At 49.1% G+C, this 26,670-nt stretch overlaps 1 protein-coding gene across 7 annotated transcripts in view; it reads left to right on the top strand.

Annotated features, from left to right (window-relative positions):
* The window catches only part of CLASP1 (cytoplasmic linker associated protein 1), a 272,935-nt gene extending 247,245 nt beyond the window's left edge, over positions 1-25,690 (top strand). For all 7 annotated transcript variants that reach the window (XM_032638591.1, XM_032638585.1, XM_032638587.1 and 4 more), the window contains 3 exons: positions 7,592-7,798; positions 9,085-9,201; positions 22,830-25,690. In XM_032638591.1, coding sequence (XP_032494482.1) covers positions 7,592-7,798; positions 9,085-9,201; positions 22,830-22,916 — 411 coding nt within the window. In that variant the 3' untranslated portion in view covers positions 22,917-25,690. The remainder of the gene's footprint in view (positions 1-7,591; positions 7,799-9,084; positions 9,202-22,829) is intronic.
* Positions 25,691-26,670: the final 980 nt, after the last annotated feature.

The following is a 26,670-nucleotide window of genomic DNA, read 5'->3' as shown; positions in this document are numbered from 1 at the left end:
AGGAGCTATGAGTGCAAGACACTTTTGTCACACGCTGAAACGTGCCGGGCACTAAATCTGTCTCAGGCATCGTTCATCATAAGCTAACGGAGAGGTTTTACAATAAGCAAGATAGAGGATGCGGGTACCGGTTTAAAGTTTTTATTTTAAAAGTTGGTATTGGGAATTCCCTGGCGGTCCAGTGGTTCGGACTCAGCACTTTCACTGCCGAGGGCCTGGGTTCGATCCCTGGTCGGGGAACTAAGATCCCATAAACCTCGCAGCGTGGCCCAAAAAGTAATTAAATAAATAATTAAAAGTTGGTGTTTGTCCGGTTAGACAGTTTTCATATTTCCTATTTGAATAAGTAAATCTCTTTCATTGTCTAGCTCCTTATTTTTATCTTTTTAGTAAATAAAATTTGCTATTGAGTTTCAGTAGCTCATTAATGAGGTTACTATGGTATACCATAGTGTTAGCTTTTAGCAAACATCCGAAGGGGCGAAGGGCTTGATAGTGACCTTTTAAAATCTTACGCCCCCTTTTCTGTTTTTCAAGAAACAACTCCATTAATGTTAACACTTTTTATCTGAGAACTTGAAATCCGTTTGTTGGGGCTGGTACAGAACCTCTCCTTCAGTGATTACGAGAAGATTTAGAGCTAAGAAGAGCACTGATACTTCGCATGCGATTCTGGGGTCAGTGGGAGCGCGAATCTAGAGGGGGAAAGCCTGGTTTTCGGTCCAGCATCCGACCTCCAGCCCAGCTGTCGGTTTGATCCCTTCTGTCTAAGCCTGTGTAGCGTGGCCGCCTCGAGAATCAGACACGGGACATGGAAGCATGCTTCTAACACCGTCAGGCACTGTACCAGTATTGCTACGTCTTCAGTAAGCAGTAAAGCCGTCTTCAGACACCCGTACCGTCTCAGAGGCACTCGCTTCAGTAGCTGCTGCTCCCAGGCACTGCGGCTTCCATGCGGTACCCAGAGTGCTGGGGTCCTTGCTCGCCGTTCTGTTTAAACTTGAGAGGAGCACCAACTCTGTTTCTTTGAAGATGTTCTATACTTGAGACTTTTTGCTGACCTCGGCCACGTTAATGAATATTCCATTACATTTTCCTGTTAAAAAGAGGAAAATATCAGCTTCGTTTTATGTCACCCCAGGAGGTCACCAGACATTTCTTGCCCCACAGCAGCCTTGGTGTTTAAGGCATCAGAATCCAGCCTCAGGTGGTTTGGCTTGTTTGGGGAAGTTTGAGTCTCAGGTAAATATGAAACAACCACTGTTACGTCTCCCAGGGTTTTAAATGATTAGAAACTAATCATTTCTAATTAGTTTTATGATTGCAAGGAATTAAAAAAGCAAAGCCAGACTAAATTTATTTTTACAATAGAACTTTTCGGGGACCTCTTGGCAAATATCACAGCCTGAGCAAAGCAGCGGCGTGTCAGAGAGAAAGCACTTTAGCGAGCTGACGTTGTGCTTCAAATACCAATTGGAATCACTCTCTGACCATGGCTCACCCAGGTCCCCTGCATCTGGAGTGGCCCTGAGAAGCCTCTCGGGGCAGCGGCCATGTGTCAGTGGGTTCTGAAGAACAGCGCATTGTGTGAGCGTGGAAAGATTATTTCACCTCTCTGGACCTTGGGTTTCTAATCTGTTAGCCCAGGGAGTGGACTGCGTGCTTATCTGTGTGTCATCCGGCCTCAGGATAATGGAGGAGGCTGCTGAGTAACAAACCTCAACCTTTCTAGATTCTAAGTCTCCAGTCTTCTTTGGGCCCAGTCTTGGGATATAGCCAGAGGCCCTATTTCCTTTGTAACCTTCAGCCTTTTAACAAAAAGACAAAACCAGAGACCTGTATAGTCATTTAAAAGGTCAAAGTTGCTGAGCCAGACAGTCTGACACTCGTAGCACAAACTGGTAAATGTCCCATTAATGGGCAGGTTGCAGGGCGGTGCTCAGACCTAAAGGAACTTACACGGCTTAGGTGACGTTAGAGCAGAGGAATTCACGTGGGGTCCAGAGAGAAGTGCGCTGGGAGTCTGGGGCAGTTTGGGAGGATGCTGGCAGTGAGCCAAGCAGCGAGGCCTGGGGCCGCGGGCCGGGAGGACACAGCTGGGCTGGACCGGCTGGACCCACCCCGCCACAGGTGGAGGTCCCATCGCCCACCCTGCCGGGTGGTTGGGACATGCCAAGCATGGTGTCCAGTCCTGAGTGGTGGCGGCCGCTGCCCCACGGTTACTCAGGGTGAGGGGACACGGCCCCTCCTCTCTGATGGGCCCAGCCTCCTAAGACCAGACGTGACACCTGCCCTTTAGCTCCCGTAGCCTCAGAGCGTCTTACTAAGGGAGGAAACCCTGTCTGCAGAAAGCAGTCGGGGGGCCCTTGTTTAATGTCAGAACGCTGGAGTCTGGAGACTTGGGTCCTCATCCTACTTTGGCCAGTCACGTGGCTGGGGATGGGACGCAGCTCTGGACGCTGGAAGTGCTGGCACCCGGGGTGACCTGGGACGCCCTGTGAGGCCTGCCCTGCAGGGCTGGCCTCAGAGTCAGGGCAGCGAGGAGGCTGGCACTGTGAACACTGAAGACACTGTCTTTTATCCTCTTCCAGTGAAGAAATAGACCGGTTCTGAGTAGAATTGTGCCTGAGGTTTTTCAGTTTTACGTAAAGCAGACATAACCGCATTTCTCGAACTATATCTCAGAAGGCTATCGAAATTTGGGTGAATAAACTTTGGGCTGTGTCTCTGGGCTCCTGCGTCGGCTGAATCTCTCGGCATCTCCACTGGAGGGGCCGTCACACTCCCACACTTGAGGCTGGGAACACCAGGAGTTGATGGATTTGAGAGGCGCGGAAGAGGAGTTCTGTGCGCGGCCCACCTTCCGCCTCCCAGGCTCTTCCGAGGGGCCAGCCATCCCGGCGTCCGAGGCGTCCTCCAGGGTGGGGACACGGCCCCCTCCTGGGCACCCACCCTGTGACTCCGTGGCATTGTCCCCCATCAGCCCTGATTCTCCCCCTTGGGGTGGGACAGAATAAGTCTCCCACCTTGGCGCCTTTCCACGTTCGAGACGGTGTTGCCCTGAATGCGCTCTTGTCCAGGGCGGGGGCTGTGATGGCCGTGTGGTCAGAGACCATCCGTGCAGGCTATACCATCTGAAATTGTACGTGTGCGTTTTCCAGGAGCAAGTCCTCATCAGCGAGGTCTGGGAGATAAGGTTTCACGCTCCAAACTGATGCAAGCATTCTAGATTCGCATCCCCCCTCATTTTACTGATGAGGGAAACTGAGGCCCAGACAGTAGAAGAAACTCTTCCCACGTTCACCTCACTAGTTGATGTCAGAGCCAGGTCCCTGAACTTGGACCCTGAAGGTTGTTCCTTTCCTCCCACCGTCCTGTGGTGCCGGGTCCGGCAGACAGGGGACTCGCATGCTGGGTTCAGGTCCCCGGTGGCGCCCACCTGAGCTGGCAGCAGGCAGAGCAGTGCTGCCCACAGTCCTGCCCCGCCCCACCAGAGACACAGCCGCCCCTCCACGGTGGGCGCACCATGCTGGTGGGTACACGCCGGGCACCTGGCCTGTTCGGTGAGGCCTCCCCGGCCTTTCCCAGAAGGTGGCGCCAGCCTCTCCCTTCGGGAGCCATGGTTCCTGAACACCCGCTGGCTGGCTGGCTGGCTTGCTTTTTCGTCAGCCAGTTCGGCTGCCGCATCGGTGACAGAGCCCAGTCAAACCCTGTGAACTTAAAACACGCAGTCCAAATTTTGACAGGTTCTGTGCTCTCAAAGAAACCTTATCTTTAAGCAAACATTCATCAATATTCTGAGTAATGATCTCATTTTTTTAAAAGTTAGATAAGGAAATTATGCTTTTCCTAGCTAGACACTGTTATTTCAGTAACTTAGAAAAAGCAGAATTCCTGTGTTCCTTACCAGACTGCAGCAAAGTCAGCAGAACTAGAACAGTCTTGGTCACTTGGGGTAGATGACAGCCCAGAAGGCTGCCTGATCCCCCTTGCTCTCAGCAGCATCCCTGCCCCCTTGGAAAACATCTTTGCCGCCTCTGGCCACCTTGTCTGCTAGACAGTACTGTCCTCCTTCCTCTCTGCTGCCCGTGTTTACTTTTGCTCTCTGTTTGCTTACACTTATAATCTTTGCTTCTTATGTTACACAGAACACAGGGGCAAAACCTAAAGTTCACCCTGAATCAGGCAGTGGGCCAGCCGCTGGGAGCTTGGCATGTAGAGGGAAGTTGAGAACGCCGACCCGCCTTGCCAAAAACAGCATCTGTCTTGGGAAACGTGTTCTAACCTCAGTGAAAGAGGGGGCCTCAGACGGGCCTTCTTAAAGCGCAGCTTCTGGCATTTTCTTTCCAGGCATTTTCAGAAAACCTACATTTGATTAAATGCTTCCTGCAAGCGACGTCAAGAATTCGTGGAGTTTTATATGACAGAGTTCTCCTTGGGTTTGGGTTTCAGCTCAGCAGACCTGAGAAGGTCTGTTTCCCAGCAGCTCCCTGCAGGGTAACTCCTGTGACCTGGATGATAGCAGAGCGTGGGGAGGTTGGGGGGAGGAGGGGACCCCTCGTATTAGAGTCTCGCTGTGAACCTGGCCATTTAGTTCCCTGAGAGGCCCCGGGAGGTTTCTAGTTTGCTCCTCTCAAGACTTAAGTGGCGCTGTTGGGACTTGAACCCCAGTCTGTCTCCCAAGCCAGTGTCTTCCCGCCCACTGAGCTGTGCCCACCTCCTGGTGGTCTCCTGAATTCCCCTACATCAGTGTTTTCCAACTTGAATATTGTCTATGAAATCATCCAGTATATCATTTCATTTTTTTTTTCCATGTTTAAAAACTAAGACCTCAGGTTTCGTCAGTTAGTTACTATCACTCAGCTTTCTGACCAGTGTGTTGTGACACCTGTAAACAGTGGTTTCTTACAGTAGAAGGGCATCGGTGTCCCACTGCGGGACCCGATTGGAGAAGGGACGGGCCCCCTCTTCCACCGTCTGCCTAGCCGTGTGTAACACGCCAGACGCCTGGCTCTGCCAGGTCCGCCGTGGACTGACCACACTCTCAGGGACATGCCTGAGCTCAGGAGGAAGCACAGCACTTCATCTAGTAATTGTTGCGTGATGGAGCCCTTCTAAGCAATATGCTGTCCCTCTCCAAACAAACAGATCACTGAGCATTTAAATACACACACACACACACACACACACACATACACACACACACATACACACACACACACACACACACTGTGGGGAAATGAGTTGGACAGACACTTACTGAGCACCTAGTGCGTGATGATGGACACTGCTGGGCATGGGGACAGAAGGGTGGCCAACATGGGAGCTTGCCTTCAAGGAGCCCTTAGTCTAGTGGGGAGACGGTGTCAGCAGAGCAATGAAGTGCAGTGATCAGGGTGCCCCGGGGGTTCCGTGGGGGTGAGGGGGACCTGCCCGGCCAGGTCACTAGCGCAAGTGAGCAACTTTCAGGAAGAGTGAAGGGAGCTGGCGGGGCCCCACAGCGGCTGGCGGGGTGCATCTTTGCCCAGTGTTCCCGCACAGGCCTCGTTTCCTTGCATGCCTGGTCATCGGGGTGGCCCTTTGGAGTGAGTATTGGACCGAGCAGATCCCTGGGCGTAGGCCCTGGGCCTCTGGACCGAGCCCTGGAGCCTTGTGGGGCACCTCAGTGGCCCAGCCCCACTTCTCTGCTGTTCCTCCACCAAGGCCGAGCTCGGAGCCACACGGGCTCTGCAGCTACAGTCGTTGCTGTGTCATCTTTCTTAATCCAGATAGCTGTAAAAGTAGGTGTTTTGTTAATCCCCGCTATGGAATTTTTAAAAATTGAGGCTCCTCTTGGTAGAGGAACGAACTGAGGTGCGTCTGCTGTGCTGCTCTCAAGAGACTGAGCATGTGCCTGCCTGACTCTGCCCTTCTTGGGGTGAGAGGTTAAAGATCATGTAGGCACAGCAGACTCTCTGCTGTCAGGGGACCTGAGTGGGACACACCGCAGTTCGTAGGCGACGGAGTTGGCAGGAGAAACATTACGATGGGCTTCCTTTAAATAGTCTCATTTCCGTGTGTGTGTGTGTGTGTCTGTGTGTATATATATGTGTGTGTGTCTGTATATATGTGTGTATGTATATGTGTCTTTATATGTGTGTATATATGTATGTATATGTGTCTTTATATATGTGTGTACATATGTGTGTATGTGTGTATATATGTGTGTATGTCTGTGTATGTGTATGTGTGTGCATATGTGTCTGTATATGTGTGTGTCTATATATATGTGTGTCTGTATTGTGTATATGTGTGTGTATCTGTGTCTTTGTGTATGTGTGTGTATATGTGTGTATATGTGTGTATGTGTGTGTTGTATATGTGTATGTGTGTGTATATCTGTGTGTGTATATCTGTGTGTGTATGTGTGTGTCTATGTGTGTATATATGTATGTGTGTATGTGTGTGGTGTATGTATATGTGTGTGTCTGTGTGTATATGTGTGTGTGTGTATGCATGTCTGTGTGTGTATATGTGTGCATGTGAGTATATGTGTGCACGTATGTGTGTGTCTCTGTATATATATGTGTGTATGTCTGTGTATGTGTGTGTATATATGTGTTTCTGTGTGTGTATATATGTGTGTGTGTATATGTGTGTCTGTGTGTCTGTATATGTGTGTGTGTATATATGTGTGTGTGTGTGTATATGTGTATGTGTGTGGGTATATGTGTGTCTGTATATGTGCATGTGTCTGTGTATATGTGTGTATGTATTGTATGTGTGTCTGTGTATATATGTGTATGTGTGTTTGAGTGTGTATATGTGTGTGTCTGTGTGTGTGTGTGTATATATATGTGTGTGTCTGTGTATATATGTGTATGTGTGTGTCTGGGTATGTGTGTGTGTGTATATATGTGTGTATATGTTGTCTGTATATGTGTGTATGTATTATATGTGTGTCTGTGTATATATGTGTATGTGTCTGAGTGTCTGTGTCTGTGTGTATGTGTGTGTCTGTATGTGTGTGTGTGTGTGTGTGTGTATGTGTGTGTCTGTGTGTCTCTGTGTGTGTGTGCGTGTCTGTGTGTGTGTGTGTGTGTGTGTGGGGAGTGAGAGGCCCTGAGCATGACTGGTGACTAGTGACCGCTTGCTGGCGGGGCTGGAGCTTAGGAGCCCCGTGGGCCACCAGAGGAGCCTCCTGCTTCCTGTCCCTCACCAGCCACCTCCTGAGCCTTTGCCTCCTCCTGTGCCCGCCCCACATGGACCAGCCCGCCCTGACAGGCCCTGAGCTCAGCTCAGCTGCTGCCACACAGGAGTGCGCGAACACACACGGCACAGATAGAGTGGGGGGAGGGCAGTAGGGGAGATGGCCCAGGCTGTCAGGTTTCTAAGGTCCTTAGGAGCCGGAGAGTAGGACACGGCTCTTCTGGAGTACGGCTGCCCTCTCGCCAGCCCACCCAGCTGACACTGTTGGAGCGAAAGCGCAGCCGGGCCGGGGCCGGGGGCCGCCCAGCGCGGAGCGACGCGAGCCTGTCCCTGGGCCTGTGAACCCGGGCAGCAGTGCTGTCTGGTGTGGCTGGAGCTCACCCACGCGCGGGCCGTGTTTCAGGTGGTGAGGGCTGCCGAGGAGGCCGCCTCCACGCTGGCCAGCTCCATCCACCCGGAGCAGTGCATCAAAGTGCTGTGCCCCATCATCCAGACGGCCGACTACCCCATCAACCTGGCCGCCATCAAGATGCAGACCAAAGTCGTGGAGAGGATCGCCAAGGAGGCCTTGCTGCAGCTCCTCGCGGACATCATCCCGGGCCTGCTGCAGGTGGGCCCCGAGGGGTGGGCGGGACAACCGGGCGGTGCAGCCCCTGCCTCTGTCTCTTCTGGCCCACCCTCTGCTGAACGCACGGGAAGATCTTCCTGGCAGCCCAGGCCTGTGGCTCACAGAAGGAACTTTCTGTTTACGGTGAACATGTTTTGATCTTTCTTCCTTGTTCCTTCCTTACTGCACGGCAGTGGGCCCGGCCCTGGGCAGGGTGGGCTGTGGAGCCCAGCATCAAACAGTGGTCCTGGCTCTCATCCGTCCAGCTAATATTAATTGAAAACCCTCGTGAGCATGAGGCGTTGAATTAAGTAGACTCCGGAAGACGAGGTGTTTTCCACTGTTGGGACCCTACCTCACGGAGTCTCTAGCCCGCTCCAGGACCCGGTACAGCCGTACAGACGGCCATGGGTGAGGGCGGGTGCCATGTGCTGAGTTGCTGCCACGGGGGTGCAGGTAGGGGTTTCTGAGATCGGGGTGGGGGCTGACCTCTGGGTTGGGGTGTCAGAGAGAGACGGGCTCAGAGAAGAAGTGGTTTAGAGTTGGGCCCTAGGGAGAGATTTCAGCGGGGAAGGGTAGAGAGACATCAGCTTTACACTTAATAAATGCTGCTGTTTGCTGAGTGCTGGGCTCAGAAATTTAAACACGTACAGCCGGGCACTGGCTTGTTCCAGGCAGAGGGAAAGACACAAAGGTGGAAAGGTCCAGAGGGCTGTTCGGAGGAGAGCAGACAGTCCCACCTGGGTGTGGGGCGGGGGGAGGCCCACAGGCAGGTTGTGGTCCAGCTGGAGAAGGATGCGGAGGTCTGGCTGCGGGCCGATGTTCCCCGCAGTCCGTGGGCAGTGGAGTTTTGCCCACAAGAGTGAGTGACGTGGTTCTCGTTTCTTGAAAGGGGTTTGCACGTGTGAGGTTTGCTTTACCGTGGCGAGAAATAGGAAAGAAGCCAGGTATTTTCCCCCTTAATTTCCTTTTCTCATTCTGTTCTCTCGTGACTTCTCTTGGCTGGTGCCGCCTGGCAGCTCGTGATACAGCATCTATCTGTGTGGAGGAGACCAGCTCGCCGGCCTCCAGCCTCCCACCCCGGAAGCAGCTCACTCTTGGCACTCTTACACGTGGCCTCTCCGGGGCGAGAGCTCTCGGGGTTCACAGGCAGAGCTCAGGTGTATCCAGGCCGCTCCTGACAAGGTCGAGGTTGAACCGAGAGGGCATTTGTGGAAACGTTGATGAAATATCGACAGTCAGGCAAAGCTTTGATCTCGTTTCCTTTCTGTGTCCCTCTCTGACTGCAGGGTTACGACAACACCGAGAGCAGCGTGCGTAAGGCCAGCGTGTTTTGCTTAGTGGCGATTTATTCTGTAATCGGAGAAGAGTTGAAACCTCACCTGGCACAGCTCACAGGCAGCAAGGTGTGTATAGCGTTACACGGGCGGGTCGTACACCTGGGCCTGCTGGCGCATTGCAGACTTGCTGCCCTGCAGCTCTGGGCTCCGCACGGGCTTCCTCAGCACGTGCATTCTAGCTGGACCTTATTCTCCAGAGGCGTTTCTCTAAAGACGAAGTGACCGGCCGTTTAGTGAAGTCATTAAGGTACAACGTGGTCTGTCGTCGCTCCAGTTTTTGAAACGATAGCTTTGAACTTCTAGTTTATCCCAAAAAGGAAGATGACTTTCTTTAGAAACCAGCTTGTTTTCTCCCCCCGAAACACTAAGGACGTTTACCTGCTGGCTTCACACAAGGCTGGGGGGCTCCAGGTCCCTGTGGGGTTAGGACGGTGACCCTGCACGTGACCCGCCCGGGGGCCCACAGTGATCTCACTCTGGAAGCCAGGCTTTTTATTCCCTGGGCTGCCTCTCACCTTCCTTCTAGACTCAGGGCCAGAAAATGGGACAAAAGGACGCTGGGCTCATGGAAGGTGACGGGGGCTGGAGTGCTTGTTGGTTGAAAAACAAACTCACATCTGATGAACTGCCAGGGGAGAGCAGGTGGCCACCCTCGAGCTCTGGCTGGAGAGGCCAGGGCCTGGGCCGCGGGGCAGATGTGTCACCGTGAAGTTACAGAGGCCCTGGGCAGGGGTGCAGATCCACGAGCGCAAAGCCTGCAGTGCCTGGCCTTCCTCCTTAGAAAAGAAGGGAGCAGAGGTGAAGCTCGTGGCTTTTCAGTAGGGCCGTTCCTTTGACACAGTTGGCGAGCATCACCGCTCACAGGGTTCTGGCAAAGGTGGCTCTGCTGCCTTCGCCCGAGCAGGGCTCGCACCTTCGGCACTGCCGACACCTCGGGCCACTTCCTGGTGGAGGCGCCATCCCTGAGGTCCCAGGAGCGCACCCCACCCTCAGTTGATGTCCCCACACCTGGCCAGGTGTCCTCTCAGGGCAGAATCAGCCCTGGTGGAGAACGACTGGTCCAGAAGGAGACACTTGACTCTTCCCGCAGACAGAAACCAGCAGCGGGGCTGGCAGTTGTGGAGGCCGCTTCCCCTGATTCCACTTCCCAAGGTCCCCGTCCGGCCCTCCTGGCCACGGCTTGCAGGACCCTGAGCCGAGAGTGCCGAGCAGTGCGCTGGGCCGGGAGCCCCCCTCCCTCTGTGGCTGTCGTCGGGGACCGTGGATGGTCCCTGGCAGCGGTGGGGACGGCACAGACAGTCTTCACAAAAGGAATTAGATTCGTAAAATGGGAAATTCACCCAAAAGTAATATTAGCCAGACCTCGGTTTTCTGGTACTTTCTACTCTCGTGAGTAAGGGAGCTGCCCTGCCATCTCATGTGCCCCCTCCAGCAAGGGGCTGAGGAAACGCAGGTGTCTTCTCGTTCCTGTCCTGCGGTTGATCTGCTGCCCCTTGCAGCGGTGGTCTCGGGTCTGGAGCCCAGTCCTGATTGGAGCCAGTATTCCCATCTCCCCGCTGATGATGTTGGTCAGCTTGGAGGGCTTGGGGAGGCTGGCCGCACACCTGTCCACTGGGGCAGCACAGAGCTTCCAGCCATTACAGTTTTTATAGGTGAGAACTCCGTTGTGTTAACGTGAACCTGGTAGACTCCAGCGCACATCTTCTAAAACAAACACCCTTCCACCCAGCTCCCCAAAATGGGTAGCTGACAGCACATGGTGCTAAGTTAGAAACAGAGAATCAAGCCATGGCTTCCAGTTTCTGTGTGTCACCAAGCCTATCAGACTCTCCTTCCACTACTTAAATGAAGTTAATAAATGACATCAGGTTCTGCAGAGAAAGGCTGGTGCAAGGAACCTGTGAGGTGCCTTTGAGAAGTGTCCCGTTGCCATGGCAGCAGTACTGGCTTTAGGATCAGAAAACCTGTCCCCCGCTGACTAGCTGTATGACTTTGAGCAACCTTTTCTTTCTGCTTCCTCCCTCCCTCCCTCTCTCTCTCCCTCTCCCTCCCTCCCTCTCCCTCCCTCTCCCTCCCTCTCTCCCTCTCTCCCTCCCTCCCCCTCCCTCCCTCTCTCCCCCTCCCTCCCTCTCTCTCCCTCCCTCCCTCTCCCTCCCTCCCTCTCTCCACCTCCCTCTCTCCCTCTCTCTCTCCCTCCCTCCCTCCCTCTCTCTCTCTCTCTCTCCCTCCCTCTCTCTCTCTCTCCCTCCCTCTCTCCCCCTCCCCCCCCCCTCTCTCTCTCTCTCTCTGTAGAATACAGTAACATAAAATTTACTGTCTTAACCATTTGTAAGTGTACAGTTCACAGACACTAAGTACATTCATATTATGTGTATTCATCACCACCATCCACCTCCTGAACTCTTTGCACCTTGGAAAACTGAAATCCATAATATTCCCCCTCCCCCCTGGCCCCTGGCAACCACCATTCTACTTTCTGTCTCTGGGAGTGTAAAATACTCATAAGTGGAATCATACAGTATTTGTCTATTCGTGACTGGCTTATTTCACTGAGCATAATGTTCTCTAGGTTCACCATGTTGTAGCAGGTGTCAGAATTTCCTACTTATTTATTTTTGGCTGTGTTGGGTCTTCATTGCTGCACGTGGGCTTTCTCTAGTTGAGGCGAGCGGGGTCTAGTCTTAGCTGTGGTGCGCGGGCTTCTCTTGTTGCAGAGTGCAGGCTCCAGGCACACAGGCTTCAGTAATTGTGGCACGCGGGCTCAGTAGTTGTGGCTCACGGGCTTAGTTGCTGTGCGGCATGTGGGATCTTCCCGGACCAGGGCTCGAACCCGTGTCCCCTGCATTGGCAGGAGGGTTCTTAACCACTGTGCCAACAGGGAAGCCCCTTCCCTTCTTTTTAAGGCTGAATAACAGTTCATTGAATGTACATGCAGCATTTTGCTTATCCATTTCTTGGTAATGGCCTTGTGGGCTGTTTCCACTTGTTGGCTATTACGAGTAATGCTGCTATGAACATGGTGGTACAGATACCTCTCTGAGACCCCACTTTCAATTCTCTTGGGTATATATCCAGGAGTGGAGTTGCAGGATCATATGATAACTGCCAAACTGTTTGCCACAGCAGCTGCACCATCTCACATTCCCACCACCAACGCACAAGGGTTTCAGTTTCTCCACATCCTCGCCAGCACTTGTTATTTTCTCTTCTTTTTTGATAATAGCCATCCTCATGGGTGGTGTGAGGCGATATCTCATTGTAGTTTTGATTTGCATCTCCCTAATGATTGGTAATGTTGAGCATCTTTTCATATGCTTGTTGGCCAGTTGTATATCTTCTTCAGTGAAATGTCTATTCAGGTCCTTTGCCCATTTTTGAATTATGTTGTTTGTTTTTTTGTTATTGTTGAGTTATAGAAGTTCTCTCTATATTCTGGATATTAATCCCTTGACCTTTGATGCACAAAATTTTTTAGTTTTCGTGAAATCCAATTTGTGTATTTTTTTGCCTGTGCTTCTGGTGTCATCATATTCAATAACCATTGCCAAACCCAGTGTTGTGAAGCTTTTGCCCTGTGTTTTCTTCTAACAATTTAAAAATTTTATCTTTTAATGCAGGTTTCTGATCCATTTTGAGTTAATTTTTGTGTATGGTGTTAGGTAAGGGTCCAACTTCATTCTTTTGTGTGTGGATATTCAGTTTTTCCAATACCATTTGTTAAAAAGACCTTCTGTTTCTTCAGAGAACGTCATTAGAATTTTAATAGGGGTTTCATTGAATCTATAGATAGCTTTGGGTAGTATTGACATCCTAACAGTATTGACTTCCAATCCATGAACACAGGATGTCTTTTTTTTTTTTTAACCTCCATACTGTGATGAGTTGTTTGTTTTAAGTTTTTTATACTTTTTTTTTTTTTTTTTTTTTTTTGCGGTAGGCGGGCCTCTCACTGTTGTGGCCTCTCCCGTTGCGGAGCACAGGCTCCGGATGTGCAGGCTCAGCAGCCATGGCTCACGGGCCCAGCTGCTTGGCGGCATGTGGGATCTTCCCGGACCAGGGCACAAACCCGTGTCCCCTGCATCGGCAGGTGGACTCTCAACCACTGTGCCACCAGGAAAGCCCTGTTTTTAGTTTTTTAAATTGAGATATAATAAACATGAAATTACATTAGTTTCAGGTGTACAACGTAATGATTTGATATTTATTTATATTGCAAAACGGTCACCACGGTAAGTCTAGGTAACATTTGTTGTCACACACAGCTACACAATTTATTTCTTGTGATGAGAAATTTTAAGATCTACTCTGTTAGTGACCTTCAAATATACAATACCGTATTATTTACTATAGTTACCATGTTGTACACCACATGGAATGTCTTTTTATTTGTGTTTTTAATTCCTTTCAGTAACATTTTGTAGTTTTATTGTACAATTCTTTCATTTCCTTGGTTGAGTTAATTCCTAAGTATTTTATTCTTTTTGATGCTATTGTAAACGTAGTTGTTTTCTTAACTTCCTTTTCGGATTTTTCATTTTTTTAAAAAAAAATTTATTTATTTATTGGCTGTGTTGGGTCTTCGTTGCTGCACATCGACTTTCTCTAGTTGCAGCGAGCGGGGTGACTCTTCGTTGAGGGTGCGTGGGCTTCTCATTGCAATGCCTTCACTTGTTGCGGAGCACGGGCTCTAGAGAGCTGGCTCAGTAGTTGTGGCACACCGGCTTAGTTGCTCCGCGGCATGTGGGATCTTCCCGGACCAGGGATCGAACCTGTGTCCCCTGCATTGGCAGGCGGATTCTTAACCACTGCGCCACCACGGAAGCCCAGATTTTTCATTTTTAGCGTATAGAAATGCAGTTGAATTTTGCTCGCTGATTTTGTATTCTGCTACTTTGCTGAATTCTTTTATTAGTCTTAATGTTTTTTTGTAGAATCTTTAGGATTTTATACCTGTGAGATCACAGTTGTCCCTTGGTATCCACTGGGATTGCCACAGATAACAAACTCTGCAGATGCTCAAGTCCCATACCTGTGGTTCCACTTCTGTGTAGCCAACTAACCACAGATGGTGTAGTGCTGTGTGTGTTGAAAAAAATCCCTGTATAAGTGGACCTGCGCAGTTCAAACTTGTGTTGCTCAAGGGTAAACTGTATATCATCTATGAACAAAGATAATCTTGCTTCTTCCTTTCCAGTGTGGATGCTTTTTTTTTTTTCTTTTCCTGCCTAATTGCTCTGGCTGGAACTCACAGTACTATATTAATAGAAATGGTGAAAGTAGGCATCCTTGTTCCTCATCTTAAAGGAAAAGTTTTCAGTCCCTTACCGTCGAGCATAATGTTCACAGTGTGCTTTTCATATCTAGCTTTTGATACGTTGAGATACAGGCAGCCTCGGAGAGAGTGCGGATTCAGGCCCAGATTGCTGCAGTAAAGCAAATATTGCAATGAAACAAGTCACACAAATTTTTTGGTTTCCCGGTACGTATGAAAGTTATGTCTTTACTGTAGTCTATTAAGTGTGCAATAGCATTCTGTCTAAGAAAAGTCAGTATATCTACCTTAATTAAAAAAAAAGTTATTGCTAAATAATGCTAGCCATCATCTGAGCCTTCAGCAAGTCATAATCTTTTTGCTGGTGGAGGGTCTGGCCTCGGTGTTGATGCTGCTGACTGATCAGGGCAGTGGCTGCTGAAGGTGAAGGTGGCCGCAGCAGTGTCCTAAAATAAGACAACGGTGAAGTTTGCTGAATCGATCGACTCTTCACAATTCCTCTGTTGCAGCAATGCTGTTTGATAGCATTTTACCCACAGTAGAATTTCTTTCAAAATCGGAGTCAATCCTCTCGAACCTGCCACTGCTTTATCAAGTAAGTCTGTGTAATAATCTAAATCCTTGGTTGTCATTTCGCCAGTCTTCACAGCATCTTCACCAGGAGTCGATTCCATCTCAAGAAACCACTTTCACATGAGATCCCCCTAAGCTCCAGATTTGTATCTCTGGATTTGGGTTAGTGGAGAAAAAAATTAAGAAATCATGCAACTGAACTAGATCTCACTAGTTGGTGATGCTCCAGAGGAAAGTCAGTGTCAGCATGGGGGAAAGTGAAATTCAATATCCCAGCTCCTAATACTCTGATCTCCTACAGCAGAATTCAAATTTTACCCTCAGCTCTACAAGCTCAGTTGCCATTCTCCTTTAATGGAAACTTAAGTGCACACTGAGGGCAGGATTTGGCTCAAAGACTTTCTACACTGCACTAAACATTCCTGTTGTTAAAAGCACCTTTACACATATATGCCGTTACAAACTAAGACTGAATTTCTGGACAAGATGTAAAATGCAGACTTTGGAGATGAGTGCAGAACAGTTTAAAGTATTTCACCAACTCCTCTACCAAAAACAAACAGACAGACAAACAAAACCTTTGCCTCTTCCAGAGTCAGGCAACTTCCCCAAAGTCATCAGGCAGCCAGAATTTCCCAAGGATTCTGAAGGTACAATTCCCTGTTTCTTGGACTTCATGACACCCTCCCCATTCCTTTAGAGAGGTATTTCGTGGTTTGTATTTCTTTTTTTAAAAACTCATTAAAATTAATTTTGCTTTGAAGGAAAAAAAAGAAACCCTTTCTTTGCTCATCTGTAAGAAGCAACTCCACATGCACTAATGTTTTATCATGAGATTTTATCAATTCAGTCCCATCTTCAGGCTCCACTTATAATTCTAGTTCTCCTGCTGTTTCCACCACATCTGCAGTTCCTCCCCGAAGTCTTGAACCCCTCAAAGGCGTCCAGGAGGGTTGGAATCAACTTCTTCCAGACTCCTGTTGATGTTGGTATTTTGGCCTGTTGCTGTGAATCAGAAATGTTCTTCATGGTACCTAGGATGCTGAATCCTTTCCAGAAGGTTTACAGTTGACTTTGCCCAGATCCATCAGAGGAAGCTCTATGGCAGTGATCGCCTTACAAAATGTATTTCTTAAATAATAAGACTTGAAAGTCAGAATTATCCTTGATCTACGGGCTGCTGAATGGGTGTTCGTAGGCATGAAAACAACATTAATCTTGTTGTACATCTTCATCAGAGCTCTTGGGTGACCAGATACCCTGTCAATAAACAGTAATATTTTGAAAGGAGTCGTTTTTTCTGAGCTGTAGGTCTCCACAGTGGGCTTAAAATACTCAATCATGTTGTAAACCTGTGCTGTCATCCAGGCTTTGTTGTTGCATTTACAGAGCACAGGCAGAGTAGGTTGAGCATAATTCTTAAGAGCCCTGGGATTTTCAGAATGGCAGATGAACTTAAAGTCACCAGCTGCATTCGCTCCTGACGAGAGTCAGTCTGTCCTTTGAAGCTTTGAAGCCAGGCATTGGCTTCTCCTTTCTGGCTCTGAAAGTCCTAGATAGCATCTTTTTGCATTATAAGGCTGTTTTGCCTACATTGACAATCTGTTGTTTAGTGCAGCCACCTTCATTAACTATCTCAGCTAGATCCTCTGGATAACTTGCTGCAGCTTCTACATCAGCACTTGCTGCTTCACCTGGCACTTTTATGTTATGCAGGCAGCTTCTTTCCTTAAACCTCATGAACCGACATCTGCCTGTATCAGACTTCTTTCCTGCAGCTTCCTCATCTCTCTCAGCCTTCCTAGAATGGAAGAGAGTTAGGCCCTTGGTCTGTAATAGGTTTGGGCTTAAGGGAATGTTGTGGCTGGTTTGATCTTCTGTACAGACCACTAAAACTTTCTCCCTATCAGCAGTAAGGCTATTTTCCTTTCTTATCATTCGTGTATTCACTGGAGCAGCACTTCCAGTTTCTTTCAAGAACTTTTCCTTTGCATTCACAGCTTGGCTAACTGTGGCACGAGAGGCCTAGCTCTTGGCCTGTCTCAGCTTTCAATATGCCTTCCTCACTACGCTTAATCATTTCTAGCTTTTGATTTAAAGTGACAGAAGTGCAGCTCTTTCACTTGAACACTTCAGGCCACTGTAGGGTTATTAATTGGCCTAATTTCAATATTGTTGTGTCTCAGGGACTAGGGAGGTGCGAGTACAGGGAGAGAGACCCGGGAATGGTGGGTCTCTCGCGCAGTCAGAACACACACATCTGTGGATGACATTTGCTGTCTTTACATATGGGCGTGGTTCGTGCCACCCCAAACAACTATAGTCCTAACATAAAAGAACACTGACCACAAATCACCATAAGAAGTATAATAGTAATGAAAAAGTCTGAAATAATTGTGAGAATTACCAAAATGGGATGGTGACATGAAAGGAGCCATGCTGTTGGAAAATGGCACTCATGGACTTGATTGATGCAGGGTGTTCACAGACCTTCAATTTGGGGAAAAAAACACAGTATCTGTGAAGTATATTAAAGTGGAGCACAATAAAACAAAGTATGCCTATACTTTTCTTCTATTCCTAGTTTATTTGGTATTTTTATCATGAAAAGATACTGAATTTTGCCAAATACTTTTTCTGTATCAATTGAGATGATCCTTTGGTTTTTGTTTGTTTGTTTTTAAATTTTTATTTATTTATTTTTGGTTATGTTGGGTCTTCGTTGCTGCGTGCGGGCTTTTCTCTAGTTGCAGCGAGTGGGGGCTACTCTTCATTGTGGTGCACGGGCTTCTCATTGTGGTGGCTTCTCGTTGTGGAGCGCGGGCTCTAGGCACGCGGGCTTCAGCAGTCGTGACACACAGGCCCAGTAGTTGTGGCTCGCAAGCTCTAGAGCACAGGCTCAATAGTGATGGTGCATGGGCTTAGTTGCTCCGAGGCATGTGGGATCTTCCCGGACCAGGGCTCGAACCCATGTCCCCTGCATTGGCAGGCGGATTCTTAACCACTGCGCCACCAGGGAAGTCCCTGGGGTTTTTTTTGTTTGTTTGTTTTTGTTTTTTCCTTCATTCTGTTACTGTGGTGTATTATATTTATCAATTTTTGTATGTTGAACCATCCTTGCATTTCAGGAATAAATCCCACTTGGTCATGGTATTAAAGCCTCTTAATGTGCTGTTGAATCTGGTTTGCCAGTCTTTTCTTGAGGATTTTTTGCATCAGTGTTCATAAGGGCTATGGATCTGTAGTTTTCTTGTTATGTCTTCAACTGGCTTTGATATCAGGAGAATGCTGACCTCATAGCATGAATTCAGAAGTGTTCCTTCCTCTTCAGTTTTCTAGAAAAAATTGAGAAGGATTGTGTTAGTTCTCTAAATGTTGGTAGAATTCACCAATGAAGCCACCTGGTCAGGGGCTTTTCTTTGTCAGATTTTTGATTACTGATTCAATCTCTTTACTAGTTATGGGTCTGTTCAGGTTTCTCTTTTCTTCTTGATAGGTTTTGTGTTTCTAGGAGTTTGTCCATTTCATCTAAGTTACCTAATTTGTTGGTGTACAGTTACTAATAGTATTCTCATGATCTTTTTGATTTCTGTAGAATCAGTCATAATGTCCCCACGTTTGTTTCTGATTTTAACAATTTGAGTCTTCTCTCTTTTTTTGTTAGTTAACTTAGCTAAAGCTTTGTCAATTTTGTTGATTCTTTTTCAAAGAACCAAGTTTTGGTTTTGTTACCTCTATTTTTTGTTTCATTTATCTCTGCTCTAATCTTTGTTATCTTCTTTCTGCTAGCTTGGGGTTTAATTTATTATTCTTTTTCTAGTTCCTTAAGATATATAAAGTTAGGTTGTTGATACAAATCTTCCTTCTTTTTTATATAGCTATGCATTTCTCTCTTTACACTGCTTTTGCTGCATCCCACAAGTTTTGGTATGTTGTTTTCATCTGTCTCAAGGTATTTTCCTATTTCCTTTGTGATTTCTTCTTTAAGCCAATGGTTGTTTAAGAGTGTGCTGTTCAATTTCCACACATTTGTGAATTTTTCAGTTTTCTTTCTGATTTCTGAGTTCATCTATTTTGGTCAGAAAAGGTGCTTTGTATCATATTTATCTTTTAAAATGTATCGAGGCTTAATCTGTGGCCTAACATATGGTCTATCTTGGGAAGGTCTCATGTGCACTTGAGAAGAATGTGTATTCTTGTGTAGAATGTTTTGCATATGTCTTTTAGATCTAGTTGATTTATTGTGTTGTTCAAGTCCTCTAGAGTGGAATATTGAAGTCTCCCAACTATTACTATAAAACTATTTCTCCCTTCCATGCTGTCAGTTCTTGCTTCATATATTTTGATGGCATGTTCTTAGATGTGTAATTATAAATATTAAATTTTCTTGCTGTATTGCTCTTTTATTAATATGTAATGTCCATCTGTTTCTTGTAACCTTTTTTGATTTAAACTCTATTTTGTCTGACATTAGTGTAGCTACCCCATACTCTTGGTTACTGTTTGCATGGAATATCCTTTTCCATTCTTTCACTTTCAACCTATTTGTGTCTTTGGATCGAAAGTGAGTCTCTAGTAGACAACATATAGTTGAATCATGGTTTTTGTTTTTATCCATTTTGCCAATCTTTGTCTTTTGATTGGAGAATTTAACTCATTCACATTTAAAGCAATTACTGATAAGGAAGAGATTTCTGTCGTCGTGGTATTTGTTTTCTATGTGCCTTATAGCTTTTTTGTCCCTCATTTTCTACACTACTCTTTTGTGTTTGTTTGCTTTTTGTACTGAAACGTTTTAATTCCCTTCTCATTTCCTTTTGTGTATATTCTATACCTGTTTTCTTTGTGGATTACATTTGAGATCCTAAAGTTCCAATCCTCTAATTTGAATTTATACCAGCTCATTGAGCAAGCTTTCTGAACCCTGGCCTTTTCATTTGTAAAATAGGAGAAGCTGTTCTGCCTACCTTGTTTTGAGGCCCAAATGTGATAATCAGTGTAAAGCTTGTAAACCGTTGGACATATACACATTGTTCACTCTATTACCGTCATCTTTTCCTTGTACTTGCAATTATGTTCTAGACTTGACTAGGTAGATACAATAGGGGTTCTGAGTTGTAAATAACTATTAGCAATGTTTAGCAGCTCATTTTTAACCAGGCTTTCATAGAAATATAACTATCCTGCTTTCTAGATCACTTTTTTCTTCTTTAAAAGCTCTAGTGGGAAGCAGCAGCATAGCACAGGGAGATCAGCTCAGTGCTTTGCAATGACCTAGAGGGGTGGGATTGGGGAGGGTGGGAGGGAGGCTTAGGAGGGAGGAGATATGGGGACATATGCATGCATATGGCTGATTCAGTTTGGTGTACAGCAGAAGCTAACATAGCATTATAAAGCAATTATACTCCAATAAGATGTATTAAAAAAAAAAAAAACCTCTGATTCAACAAGTACATGTTAGGAACCTGCTGTCTTCAGCACACTATGCTAAGGCACATGGGAAGAGCAAGAACTCGTCCTGCCCTGACAGGACTGACACATGAGGAAACTTGTACAGCTGCCCAGGAGTGACCAGTGGACACGGTGGGATGGGCTCTGATTGCTGGGTCAGGGGCCTGGAGGAAGTGGGACCAGATTGGGCTGGGCTTGGCAGGATTGGGGAGCTGCACAGGGAGGGAAGGAGTGGACTGCAGGGAGGAACAGTGTGAACAGCTCAGGTAGGAGTAGGAGTGGGGTGCTCAGAGGACACGTTCTTCGAGCAGGGAGCTGCAGGAAGCACCTTGCAAGTGTCACTGCTCTGCATTTTGCAGATGGGAAAGTTGAGGCTCAAGAAATGTTTGCCTGAGGTCGCAGAACTAGTTAGTGTTGGAGTTGGTTCTAGAATTCTGCTGGACCTGTTGAGCCTCAGGCCAGTGCTTTGTTGAACGTACCACGGCTTCCCTTGCACCTGGTTGGCCCTGGTCATATCCTCCTGAGCCTTAGAGCATTAGGAACCTTGTGTAAAATGATGGCACTTTGGGTTTTGTTTTTCTTTTTAATAAATTTTAGTTTTGGCTGCATGGGGTCTTCGTTGTTGCACACGGGCTTGTCATTGTGGTGGCTTCTCTTGTTGCAGAGCGTGGGCTCTAGGCGCGTGGGCTTCAGTAGTTGTGGTGCATGGGCTCAGTTGCTCCGCGGCATGTGGGATCTTCCCGGGCCAGGGACTGAACCTGTGCCCCTGCATTGGCAGGCGGATTCTTAACCACTGCGCCACCAGGGAGGTCCAATGATGGCACTTTGATCACCACACTGACTGTTCTATTGAAAGGTTTCAGATTTTGAAAGGTGTGGGGTGAAAACAGACTGGGATATGTAGCGTAAATTCCCGACACACTCCCTGCAGCTGAAAAGAGTAAGAGGCATTACAGGTCCTGATCTGGGGGGGGGGACCCCCGGTGGGCTGCTGCGTGAAGACGCTCGGGCAGAGCCCTCCCGCCAGCTGCACGTCCCAGGCTCCACAGCCATGTGACTGAGCGCGCCTTGCTGGGGGTCAGGGAGACACTGCCTCGCGGGAGCTCTGCTGGTTGCTGGTCCTGTTCCCACCCATCATCCGAGGGCCCCGCTTTCTCCTGTGCCACACGCTCCACTTGGAGTGTGTCTTCGTGGGTCCCCCGGGGACCAGCCGCTCCTCCCTAGGCAGCCTTACACTTGGCCTCACAGCCTGTTCAGAGACAGCAGCTGAAGAGCTGTGGAAGAGCTGTGGATAGTAAATATTCCCTTCGTCTTACCAGTTGTGTTGCGTAGGTTCTTATGGGCACTCCGCTTCTGCAAATACCTGTTTCTTTAATTTTTAATATGATCTAGCACACTATAAACATATGAAGTTAGCGGCATTCAGCAAATATTTAAGAACCCACCGTGTTACATGGTGCTTTAGGTATTTTGAGAGTCCAAGGAGCTTGAGTTAGAACTAAATGAGATGTCAGGCTTGGAAGCCCTTTTGCCGTCAAGCACTGTGCCTGACTGAGGGCACGTTGTTTAGTGACGCAGCGTCTGGCCTCAGGGAGGTTGAGTCTTGCTGGAAAGATCCAGCCCACTGCTCCCGGCAGCAGGAGGTGGCCTGTGCCGAGCCACAGTGGGCGGGGCTGGGGCCCGGGGTGCGGGAAGGCCATGGGGCACATGGGGGCGGCCTCGGATTCCATGCGCCTCGGGAGGTGTGCAACGGGGAAGCAGCAGCTTCTGCACACATGTGAGGGTTAGAAAACGTGACCTCTGACCTTGGCTTGCTTCTTCATGCCGATGGAGTGTGGCTTGCACCCTCTCTTCCCGCTGGGTTGGGTGGAGCCAGTGACTGCCTTGCCCCTGAAGTGTGTGGATCCGCAGCCCTGAGGCCCACCTCGTGGAAACATGTTTCCCTCTTTTCGTGATAACCCCTCACGCTCCCTCCTCTAGTCTGACCTCCCAATCGCGGTGGCCCCGGCCCCGGGCAGATGGCTTGGACCAGTGGTGGGCACTCAGTAAATGTCTGTGCAGTGAATTTCTCCACTAAGGGACGTGCTGTTTTTTGTTTTTTGGTGTGTTTTTTTTTTTGCGGTACGCGGGCCTATCACTGTTGTGGCCTCTCCCGCTGCGGAGCACAGGCTCCGGACGCGCAGGCTCAGCGGCCATGGCTCATGGGCCCAGCCGCTCCGCGACGTGTGGGATCTTCCCGGACCGGGGCACGAGCCCGTGTCCCCTGCATCGGCAGGCGGACTCGCAACCACTGCGCCACCAGGGAAGCCCGGACGTGCTGTTTTGTTGTCACCTGGGTTTTCTTTCCTGCTCTCTGATTTTTTCCTCCTGCTCACCCGTTTGTATCTTCTCTTTGCAGATGAAGCTGCTCAACTTATACATAAAGAGGGCGCAGACCACGAACAGCAACAGCAGCTCCTCATCCGACGTCTCCACGCATAGCTAATGCGGCGCCAGAGTCCCCGTGTAGCCCTGGAAGCAATCGGTGGTGCCTCTCAGAGAACTCCCCTCCCCCCCATCGGCTGCCCAGTCAGTACCAGGAGGCCCGCAAATATTTATTACAATCAGTATTTTGATCCCTTCCAGCTTTTGTGTAGAATCATACTGGTATTGAATGTAAAGGAAGCAAGGCCTGCATTGCATCTTCCTACAAAACAAAACAAAAGGAGTAAGAAAAGAAGAGCCATACTTAAACCGTCTTGTCCAGCCTGCTGAGGTCATAAAACCGTGTGTGTGGGGTGCAGTTTTTAAAAATCAGAGCTCTCTAGCCGATACCTGGTAGAAAGTAGCATTTTCTCTTCAGTTAATAAGATTGGAGGAGGTTGGGTTAAGTTGTGTTTCTCTTTCATCTCGGCCTCCTTGGTTTTGGATGTGGCCTGTGTGGGGCAAAGCCCCACGCCTTCCACAACTGACACCATGAAAGGGTTTGTACGTTGTAAGTTGTGTTTTGAGACCTACTAAGAATATGAATCAAGTCTTGGCAAGAAGTGGGAGAAAAGCCTGAAGATGGGAGAAAAGCCTGAAGATGGTCTTTTAACGAACATGTAGTAATCGTGCTCACCGTCTCCGGACCGGAGGCTGACGCCCTGCGTGGTCTCCTTCCAGGACGGGCTCCTGCCCCTCTGAGCAACCCCACCGATGCCGCCCCTGCCCCACAGCTGCCACTTGAGGGGCTTCTTAGAGATGAAATCCAAACACAAAAATCAAGGTAAATCGACAGCCTTGGTTAGCGTGTGCTTGAAATGGCCCTTCGTGCAGCGTCGAAGATACCGGAGAAGCTGCTCGTTTTACTGCCGAGATCCTGGGAAACACTATTTAACAGCGCTTCCCCCGTGACCCTGGCCCCTGGTGGTGCAGATTTAGGGCCCCCTCGCTTCCCTTCCCCAACCCGCGCCCGAGCGGCTCGATTCTAAGATGTTCTCGGTTAGTCTGGTAAATGGCAGCTCCACCATCTCAGTTTTGAATTCTCTGTTTAATTTGGGATTGAGATCAAAGAAAAATCTAGAGAGACCAGGTATCAGGATTTTTTTTTTTTTTTTTGTAATTTTATGGACTGAAGTACTTCCTTGATCCTCTGCTGAGAGAATCATGGTTTTAAAGAAAAATTAATTGTCGTGTGTGGCGGATCGCAGAAAAACAGGATTGGAAACACAGTTTTAGAATCAAATTCTTCAGTGAGAAACTTACCCCTTTAAAATTTCTTCTTGAGGGTTGCACTGCTTCAGTGAAAGCAACTGCGGATCAGGACCCTGGTTAACAAAGTTTGGAGTAAAAGGCTTCAAGCCAAATGGAAGTTCTTAATGCGGTCAGGAAGGCGTCTGTCGTCTCTTAGATTCCACCGTAGCCCCTGTAAACGGAACTGACTTTTCCATATTGTTAATGAGGTGTTTGCTGCTCTGGCGTCCAGTCCCTGCAGCTGCTGGGCTGTGTGGCTCTCACCCCAGAGCTGCACAGCCCCGAATGTAGCTTGTTTTCATGCAGAATCGACTTCAGATACTTATGCGGAAATAGGCACTGAAGACGGAGGTCCAGGAGCAGAGGCCGGGGCGCCTTCACTGCGTGCGCGTGCATGCTGCGTGCGTGTGCTTTGTGCGTTCGTGCACGTAGCGGGTATCCTGCACGTGCGGGAGGGACCCCGCTGCTGCCGTTGAGGGAACGTCAGGGGCGCGCTTTACGTGGTCGAACGTTATTGGCTTCTTTTCGGCTCAGAACAGCCATTACTGTTTGTTCTTACGTCATTTGCGGGGTCGCTTTCTTGCCCTCTACCATCATGAGCATCTGATGACTCCTCTGAAGCAGCACCTGTGTTCCGCCGGGTTATTTCCGAGTCCTTCCTGGCGAGCGCGTGTGGAAAGGCCTCTCTCCTTCAGCTCGTGGACGCCCAGGTGGCCGCGGCCTCGCCCGCAGTCGGGAAGGACCTTGGATGTGGCCACGCGCGTCCTCCTGGCGCTCACAAAGGGCTAGCCTTGAACGTCACTTGCCCAACCTTGATGTCCTGACCCAGCGGGGCCCGCCCACTCCCAACCGACAGCTGCAGCTGCCCTGCCTCGCCGCCTCCCTGCAGGCGTCCTGTTTGGATGAAACGGTAGAACACAGGCGAGCAGAGCACCCGAGACCTGACTGTCCCGGGCCCCGAAGAGCCCCAACGCCACCGCCGGGGCCAGATCGCCGGGCTCCCGCTTCCCATCCCGCTGCTGAGGCCCCGGGGGGAGGCGCACGGCCTTCCTGGAGCCACTGCAGCCACGGGCCGCCCGCCACGGCCCCACTAGCTTCTCAGTCATGCAGCTGCACCTGACCTGTCTCCTGAATCTTTTTCTTGCCCTACCGCCCTTAATTTATCAAGCATAATATTACACGTTAAAGAACAGCAAATAAGAACTCTGTAGAATCCCACCAGGACTTTGCTAACCGTGATATTTGGAGATGATGAAAATGCTCTGAAAAATATCAGCCACCAAAATAGTTTTGTCGGCACTGTTCACACGCATGGTCCCCACGCCCCCAGGTTGGGTTTTTGGTTTTGGTTTTTGGTTTTTTTGGGGCTTTTTCATGTTACATCCATATCTGTATTTATATCTTATTTGTTTCACTTTCAAGTGTATCATGGCAAATGTACAGATTTTTTGTTGTTGTTAATAATGTGCTAGGATTTGCTAAAAAAGAAAACAAGAAAAAAAAATCCTTTTGAGTTTGCTCTAGAATAAATGAGACTTAATTCAGTTTCTGACGTCCGAGTGGTTTTTTTGTGTTTTTTTTTTTTTTTTTTTTTTTTTGGTCACAGTGCTTGTAGGTAGCATATCCCGTCTCTCTGACGTCAGAACGAGGCCACATTTCTGAAGGATCGAGGGGCTACATGGAGGAGCTCGTGAGGTCAGCAGGGGGCCCAGGGCCCAGGGCCGGGATCAGGCGGGTGTCAGGATGGAACTTGGGGGAAGGGGAAGGGTGGAGCCGTGGAGCTGGTCTGCAAGGAACCCGTGCACGGCCCCCAGGGGTGCTGGTCCGTCTCTTTGGAGCCTTACTTTTGCTTTTGGAACGATTTTGACTCTTACATCGCGTTCCATGAGGCATCTCAGTATCCCTGACTGGTGACCTTGAGCCCCTTTCCCCCATGGCCCACCGCCTCCTGTCCGTTTGACACGTGAGGTCGGCGTGATCACAGAAGCTGGGTTCAAATCCCGGCTTCCCCCCTCACCCCCTCGGGCCAGTGTTCTCACGGATAAACCACCGGAGTGAGACGGACCTTGTGGAGGTGCTGGGAGGGGCCGCGGGTGATGTAGGTGAGGCCGCGGCCTTGCCTCCTCCTGTGGGTGAGGGCAACACACAAGTGCGAGGCTGTCACCACCCCACCCCACCTCCAGGCCTGGCGCACCGTCCGTCCGTTACTACGGAGCAGATGCAGAAGCCCCCGTGGATGTGCTGCGCTCAGGCGGGGTTGGGGGTGCACTCTCTGTATTGGGGTCTCTAACCCCTGCCGCCACCATCCTTCTTATCCCAGGGCGGCCAGGAAGCCCCTGCTGATGGCTGTGTGTGTGTTGCGGGGAGGGGGAGATGCCCACCACAAGCAGCGGAGCTTGACTCGGGGGGGATCTGAACGGTCTTCTCTCCGGAAGGTGCCCCTTTCCACTCACAGTTTTGCACTCAGTTGTAAAGGTTGCAGGACTCGCTGCAGAGGTCCAGGGGTTCCAAGGTGAAAACTGCCT

Source organism: Phocoena sinus, chromosome 7 (assembly GCF_008692025.1).
Source record: "Phocoena sinus isolate mPhoSin1 chromosome 7, mPhoSin1.pri, whole genome shotgun sequence".
In the NCBI taxonomy this organism is placed as follows: Eukaryota; Metazoa; Chordata; class Mammalia; order Artiodactyla; family Phocoenidae; genus Phocoena; species Phocoena sinus.
The sequence above is the reverse complement of the archived record's forward strand: the minus strand, read 5'-3'. Positions and strand labels throughout refer to the sequence as shown.